This window comes from Drosophila subpulchrella, chromosome 3L, assembly GCF_014743375.2.
Source record: "Drosophila subpulchrella strain 33 F10 #4 breed RU33 chromosome 3L, RU_Dsub_v1.1 Primary Assembly, whole genome shotgun sequence".
NCBI lineage: Eukaryota > Metazoa > Arthropoda > Insecta > Diptera > Drosophilidae > Drosophila > Drosophila subpulchrella.
Window position 1 is genome coordinate 24,004,408 of NC_050612.1, and position 8,259 is coordinate 24,012,666.

Genomic DNA, 8,259 nt, shown 5'->3' on the forward strand with positions numbered 1-8,259 from the left:
TTAAAATCGTATATTAGCTTAAAACAGCAATAAAAAATGAATGAGTTTTAGTGAGTAAAATGCCCAAAGTACAGTCAGCTCAAGAGAAATAGATAAAGGACCACCATGATACTCGTATAGCAAGTTGAGCATATCAAAGTAAGTTTCGATCCGCTTCTTTTGTGCGCCATTAGGACTCCCTTGAAATATACAGTTTTTGTTTGGAATTCCAAGTTGTGACTAAATATCGGCTTCCGGTCGCCCCGATACATAACAATTGCATGTAAATTGTATTAGCAACGCATACTCTTTTATTGGCCTTGTCCGGCAATTTCAATGCTAAAAGGCTATAAAGGACTCAGAAATTGCTCAAGGCCATGCAGGAACATCCTGGCTGTTCTTTGAGGGGATTCATTGAATTGCATTCTTCTGAAATGAATTGGCATGTAAAATGCACTCGCCGTGTTTGCGTGCAATTGTGACCAATTTTAGTGCGACGATTTTGTAGTGTGGTTCCAAATTCTAATGGTCTGAATGGGCCAGCGATGTCCTGCGGAGCTACGCACGAGTGCCTCTCAATGGAGAGGACAATGCGGACATTCTTCGCCGGCAGGACCTCTCGCCAGCATTCACACTCGACGGTCGAGTGAGAAAGCATTGTCCTTTGAGAGGCCAACACTCATTCAGCACTCGTTTCCCCGCAGACAATGCAACATTTATCTGCACATGCTCAACGAATGCTCCGCTGGTCCATTGAACGAAATCCATTCCCAATTATACATACATTTATTGTCTACTTATATTGTTTTTTTTTCCAAAGGGTCTATGGATCTGGCTAACATGCCTCGAACATGTCCCTGCTTGCTGTTGGCCATAAGTCCCATCGACCGCTCATCCAGATCTTAGCATCTATCCATCTGCAGTCAAAAAAAAATAGAGTTTTAAATATTAAAAGATTTAATTTGAATTAATCAAGAAGAAATACTTAAGTTAATATACAATATAAACATAGATTTTTTTTTATATGTTAACAAAAAAATTATTGTTATACTTCAAATACGTCGGAAATATAACATTGTGAATTCAATAATTTTTTATTCAAACAAATCTCAAAATTGTTTGAACAATCCAAAAAATTACAAAATGCATTTCATGTTAAACTATTCTTTGATGGTATTTTGTATTCTATTAAATTTCAATTGATTCGGTTTCTTACAGTGTAGAAAATAGGAATACCTTTTCATTTCTGATGCTTAATCGTTTCTTTTCCGATTTGAAAACATTTTTTTCTGTGTTGAGATGGACAATAGCTCCACAGGCTTTCCGAAGTTTCGCCTTCGTCATTGCCTTCTAAAAGATCGTCCACCATTTTGTTTCCATATCCACTGCATTTTCCAGGCAATTAATTGTTTAGTTGGTTTTTTGTTGTTCATTTCTCTGCTTCCCACCTTCAATTACTCTTAGGTGCTGCTGCCATTAATGGGGACAAAGGGCAGTCCTTTGAAAGCAATTTCGGTCGCTAAGTAGCAAACAATAGTTTGGCAATTATCAATCGTATAACACACTCTTTTTCAAGAGCTGCTCCTTTGAGACACCCAGTCAGCTGCGGATTCTTGGTAAAAGGCAAATTATTGTTAATAATCGTATAATGGACGCCCATAAATTTCGAGTCAATTTCTAAAGAGAATGTCCATATCCACCCAAAAAGTGTTCCATTGTGGACTGTACCTCAAAGCAATCCGTAGGATCAATCCAGATGAACTCCGCGTTGGAAATAATGTGCTTGTCAATTTGGTGGCAATCGAAGTACTTTGTTTTTTAAGAATACCCAGAATGGATTCTAATAACAACAAAATGGGAAAGTAATGCTGTGGACAAAAGTAAAATACGTTTGGGTCTATCCTTTGTTAATTCTTTTATTTTACTAAAAGTTTATTTTGTTCTGTGGATAAATGAATTCATTTAATTTGTTTCAAAAACGAAACCATTTTATTATATATTGTAAAAATCTTCTCATATTTCCAATCATTTTAAAGTTGTAATGTTCAGTGTCAATAACATTTTATATTAGAGGGTCCGAAGTCTACAAACAAAAATTTTGAAGAAAAATAAAATCAAGTTAGATAATTCTTTGAAAAATAAACAGATTTTTTAGTATCTGCAGGGTAAGTAGGGTTTGGTCTAAACTAAAGTCTTGCTAAATGAAGATGCTAAAATTAGGAAAGAATACATTTTCCCAGAATACATTTTCTTCTTCAGGTGAAATTCTTTACTAAATCGATTATTTTTTCGAGTTTTATAATTTTGATTGTTATTTTATTTTTTGATCGATAGACTTTTTTTTTACATTTTTTGCTGCATACTTTTTGAATACCACATTTCCTTCTAAGTTGTGGAGTAGCGTCTAAAACCAAGGTTACCTCCTTTAATTATATTGCAATAATAGATAACAGAAGAAAAGAAATGGCAACAAAATTAGTATTCACCTTTTATCCTGTGAATCTTAGTCTCTCATGTGATCACATTACAAAAAGATAAAAATTCTTGTTTTTTTTTTTAGTTCAATAGCAACGTGAGAGTATTAATTGTTGGATTTGACAGATTTCTGTATTCCGACTTCAAGACAACATTAGTGAATATAAAATAATCTTACTTATTTTAAACCTTAATTTTTCATGTCGCAAAGAAACTATAAATTTATTTAATAATGAAATTGAAAGATTTAGCGGGACTTTAAGTGCATTTCTCTTTTGGTTCTTAGACATTTTTGGTTCGGCAAAATTATTTAAAATCCTTAAAGTATAAATTAACTAATCTTCAAAAATAAAAAGATAATTTTTTTATTTACATTCTTAGTCTTATTAAGACAAAGATGGGCCTAGAAAGTTGCAAGGACGTTGGCTTAAAGCACGTTGCAACTCAAAAGTAGGCCTTCAGCACCATTTTCTCAAACAAGCTCTTGTTAACCCAATTAAAGGATCTGTTGAAGAGCCCTGGCCGGCCTTCGGCGTGCTATTCGATACAATTATGTGTCTAATGAACTGGGCGATTGAGGGTGTTTTAGTAAATTCGTGTTGAGCGATATAAAGGATCGCTTGTGCGGAGATCAAAAGCGAAACCGAGACGAAGACCACCAAGCCAAATGAATTTTCCGCTTTGATCCTGCCGTGGCCGCTCACCATTGTAACTGCTAATCGCACCAGGTGACGGATGCGTCGGCTTGTCGGGTACCAAAAATCGGGGATATATAGTAGTGACAAGGGAATAGTTCGGAGGTGTCTCTTTTCATGCGCCCGAGCATTGTGCGAAAAGTAGCAGTTTCCTCTTCTCCGCTTCTCGCTTTGGCCCGCCTTTTGTGATCTATGTGGGTAGTCCTACGTGTTTCCCGGGGTCCTTTCTCTCGATGGGCTACGAAAATTGTTACATAGACACTTTCAATTTGCTTTTAAATTGCCGACAAATTGGGCTTGGCCGAGGGCCACCAACATCGATTGCAGATCGTGATTTTTAAATATTTAAAAATGGCAACTAGAGCTGGGCCTAAATTTAGTATGTTAAACTATCTCATTCGATTCCTCATTCCTCGCACATGTGGGTACCGATTTTCAATTTGCAACGCTTCTCAAATTCTCTGACCCGAAATTGAAAGGATCCTGAAACGAGGACAGGATCAAGCAGGAACATGTATCCCATTTGAAACGGTTGATTGGGTTTCTAATAGGATTTATGTCCTGCCTGCGTCTTTCTTGTTTCGAAATGATTCGTTGCACTCGGTTGAGATTCAATAATGAGCTCATCTGTTCGATCGACAACGTTTGTTTTCGTTTGCCAATGTTCCAGGTAATCCAGCCAGGAAATTTCAATTTCTTCGCTAGCATTTTATTCGCTTTCATGTTTATTTAGGATATTAATTGGTAATTGGCCTGCTTCATGCTAACGGTTTTTGGTCTAAGCTGGAGTTTTTGTTGCAAAGTAAAACAAATATTTGGAAGTTGATAAAGTGAAAAACTAGGTGTCCAAATCTGTGTAGCGCTCACAAATAAAATTTTAAAGGGGTATTTTAAGGCATTGTTGTTTATGATAACATTGATAATAATTTCAAACGCATTCTGATTTTATTAGAATTAAATGTTGGAGAGAGAGTACAAAAGTAATTAGTTGATATATATATTATATTTATTAGCCGTAATTACCCATCTAAACTGCGTAATATTAAACAATAAGTTTAACAATTATCAAAATTTAATCAAATATCCTTTGATTAATAAGTTGAGATAGATTGTACCATTTCGGTGAATTTGTTAAAAATATTTAAAATAACTTGTGGGTCTAACTTCATTTTATAATCCAAAACAATATTATACCCAAGAGAAGGATATTGTAATACCAAAATGGTCGTTTTGGCCTAATGTACCTACAACAATAAATCGCTTTACAATTTGACTTGATATTTATGGTCTTTCATTACAACAATATTAATAACAATAATTTCCCATTTACCAAAAACCTGCATTTGACTTGGGTGGACATACTGAAAAGAGCATAATCCCTCGGTTTTCATATTTTGAATAATTACTAAAGTATTGTTCCGTACTTAGCCACCGAGGAAACATTTTCACGGGACTGCTCATTGTTCCGGTGCAGAGCACAAAACTATCAAAAATAATTTAAATGGCAAATCCTGAAAATGCAAATGTCCTTTCTTGTAGATAAATCTATTGAAAAATATAGTTTTACTATTATAGGTGTTAGGCCTTAAATTTAAAGATTACAAGAAACAAGTTAATAACATTTGACTAAATTGACTTACATTTAAAGATTAAAAAAAATAAATTAAGAACATTTGACTATACTATTTACATAGCAAGCAATAGTTAAACTGCCGAGCCTTTGAAAAAATGGTATTTTAATTACTTCTGTAGATATTTTTATAACAACTCAAAAATATTGTTCAGAATGTATTTAATTATCATTTATAAAGCACCATAAATATAAGAAATTATTCATTTTTACATTTCTTTATGAGCATGTTATGTCGAAGATGCATAAATAATTTATTTATAAATAATTTATTTATTTAAAATTTCTTAGATTTACTTTCTAGTACCATGAAAAAGTAAGCATAATTGGCTTCTTTCTAAAATCTTCATTCTTATTATTAATTCGTTAAGTATTTCTCAAGAATTTGAGGACAAATTTAGATTGGCGTAATAATTTCAATTTGCACAGAGAACGTGCTTGGTTCTAAGAACTCTTATTTTGTTTTATGTTGAATAGAACTTTTGCTTTGGTTATATTTCGGCAAACGTTTGGAACGAATTGATTCGCCTTAGAAGTTGGTGGCAATGTCGCCAAAATACAATTATTCATCGGGCACGTAACTGACTTTTCACCCAAAAATAATAGAGAACGAAAAATAAAGGACATTCGGCAGTGAAGTAATTGTGAACAGAAATGTTCAAGCGTTGCAAATTGGAATATGCACTATAGGATGCAAAAGGATCGGGGGTGTATTTGTGGACATGCAACGTTTAGTCTGACTCGACATCCCTAAAAATTCCTTATAGACAAAAACTCATGCTGAGCCCTTTTCGGGACACAAAAAAGATCCTGCACACTTCTTCTGTTCTTCAGGGATCCGTACTTGTTGTTCGGGTCACGTCACGGTTTTTACCGACGGAACCCATTTGACATTTGACAATTATTCATTTTTCGTTTTATTTCTTAGAAATAAACCTCGGCCGTATCGATCCGAATCGATTGGTTCCAAATCGTTGCAATTCAATTGCGAGTTGCCTTTTGGCTTTTTGGCATCCTGTTACCATTTCGTTTCAGCTGTTCGACACGATCTATTTGGTGTTTTACGCTCATTTCGGGTCGAACAAAGTTTTAACCTCGGAATGTGGAGAGTTTTGGTTATGCGTAAATCGGAGTAAATCGAAATACTCCTACGAAATGATACGGTGGAAATCGCAATTTTCACGTTAATCCTAATTATCCTTTGAACTTAATTGCTTAATTAGAAGACTATTCCAGTGTGGTATGTCGCAAAGGCTGGACTGAAGGTGTATAGTATGGATTGCTGGAACGAAATTGATTTTGATATCAGTTCTTCTGGGTGGGTATCTTAATGAAAACAGGATAAGATATGTGCTGGGTTAAATTAAGGATCGGCTTTTGTTTGATTGTTCTGTAGAGGCCTGACCGCCTAAGGGATAAGATGGGGATATCCCGTGAATATCTTAGACATTTTACAATAATTAGAGCCAAGATAAAGCTGAAAAAGGAAATTAAGGATCGGCTGCATCGATTGTCACGGTAATATAAAATGTAGACTGCTGGAAATAAATTCAATATTTTACGTTTTTGTTAACATTTCGCTATAAATTCCCTGGATATCGAACAAAATGATGCCAAAAATAACATTTGTACGAGATAAACGAATTATTATACCATAAACAGCCGAACTAAAATATAGTTTTATGTACTAAAAAATTGGTCGAATTTGTTAGATTTATTTTTGCAATTATTCTATGAAATGTTATATTTTAAGCTATTAAAATTAAAGGGTAATTTAATTTTTTTTGTGAAATATCTTGTTAACGTTCTTGCAAGCGTTACTTTCTGTCATTTTTTATTTTTAGATCACGGCACCATTTACAAAACTTTTGGCTAACAACTTTTGTTGGGCATGGATTACAATTTTTGAAGTTTACAATTACGAATAGGTGACATATGCGAAGACAGTTTAAAAAAGCAAACTTCCGCTGCATAAAGGAAACTGTGTTAAGTCTCATTTAATTATTACACCAAAAATAATTTAAAGAAAGTGTATTTTGAAGGAACACACACGTTATATGCATTTTGAAGGACTTTCTTTAATCCAATAATCAGTCTTACAGGACACATTCTAAATTACCCACTGAGGTCAAACATGTATTCAGGTTCTAATCCCTTATTGATCTGAGCCGCCTCATGCCAATACCCCTTATTTTCAGAACTGATCTTGTTTGGTTTCAAAATAATCAGTTTCAACCAACCGAAGAAGTACCCGCAGTAATTGCAATTAATTTAGAGTGCTCCTAGATAAATTACTACAATCAAAAAGCATTTCATGTGAGAAAATCCGTTGCGACGCAACCGAGCAGATAAAGTGTACCTACCTGCCTGCCAAGTCGATGACGCATTTCATCCCCATATTCCTTCGGGTTTTTAAGAACAGGTAGGGAAGGGAAGGACTCCCCGAGTGGGTATAAAAGACCGAGCAGCTAGACCTACACCATCATTCGAACTACAGTTCTTCATCCGATCAGATCAACAACCATCCAGCAAAATGTTCGCCGAAACAGCTCTTATTTCCAACTCGATCGAAGTGTCGGGGAAGCAATCTCTCACCGGCGCCTCTACCAACATGAAGAAGCTGCTGAGGACCATCAAGAAGATCTTCAAGAACTCTAAACCTTCAAAGGAGATCCCGATCTCCAACGTCCTTTACTCCTGCGCCACTGAGGAGGAGCACCAGAATTGGCTCAACGAACAACTTGAAGCCAAGAAAATCAGCCTTCTCTGCTGAGTTCTTCTGGGGTACTCTCCTCCATCGAATAACTGTGATGACCCCCACTGGAAGGTCAAAAAATCTGCACTTCGGCTTTAAACTCCAACTGTGATGACGAGAACACGAGACTGGCTTGTGTGCCTTGGAAGCGCCCAACTTCGCCGCTTCCGCCAACTGTACATATCAACCTAGCTTCTAAGATGTCTTCAATAATGCTTTAATTTAGCCTAAGTTTGTAGCTATAATCATTGTCTTCCATTAGAGATAAGCGAATCATTGTCTTCCATGTTTGTTTGTTTAGGGTCAAAAATTAGTCTAAGAATAAAAATCCCTCGAGGAAAAAAAACAACTTTTACTTTTTTGTACTTTTTTTGGTTTAGACAATTGATTTTTCAGAGCGCCGCATAGACTTGACATTAAGTCATAATATTCACTCAGAAAAAATGTTTGTAATACTTTCAGAAAACACGATGCCTACTAAGAAGTGTATAATACATTAAACTGGACAACATTTTTATACCCAATATTTTCCTTCCCTTTTTATATATAATTTTTTTATTTTTTGGTTTACAATGAATATTTGTTGTTTTGCAAGAAGTGGCATAGATTTCTATCTTCATTGAAACTATATTTACAGTGTCATTAAAGACATTTTCAGGCATAAAACATAACTCTTTGAAAGGCACATAAAAACGTATTGCTTAAACTCACTATTTAATACTATG

The 8,259-nt window shown here is 35.0% G+C and overlaps 1 protein-coding gene across 4 annotated transcripts; it reads left to right on the top strand.

Annotated features, from left to right (window-relative positions):
* Window positions 1–5,967: 5,967 nt before the first annotated feature.
* Window positions 5,968–7,648, top strand: LOC119554121. Of its 4 annotated transcripts, none has more exons than XM_037864891.1 (3): window positions 5,968–6,097; window positions 6,624–7,201; window positions 7,277–7,648. In XM_037864891.1, exon 3 carries the CDS (start codon window positions 7,313–7,315, stop codon window positions 7,550–7,552), a length of 240 nt encoding a protein of 79 aa, XP_037720819.1. In that variant the 5' UTR covers window positions 5,968–6,097; window positions 6,624–7,201; window positions 7,277–7,312; the 3' UTR covers window positions 7,553–7,648. The 4 variants fall into 4 exon arrangements, with proteins under 4 accessions (XP_037720819.1, XP_037720820.1, XP_037720821.1 ...); XM_037864892.1 differs by having other exon boundaries at window positions 7,293–7,648; XM_037864893.1 differs by having other exon boundaries at window positions 6,624–6,923; window positions 6,978–7,648.
* The last annotated feature ends 611 nt before the right edge of the window (window positions 7,649–8,259 follow it).

What these genes read in the sequence shown, in the direction of transcription:
- LOC119554121 (XM_037864891.1), top strand. Translation starts at nt 7,313, where the DNA reads ATGTTCGCCGAAACAGCTCTTATTTCCAACTCGATCGAAGTGTCGGGG.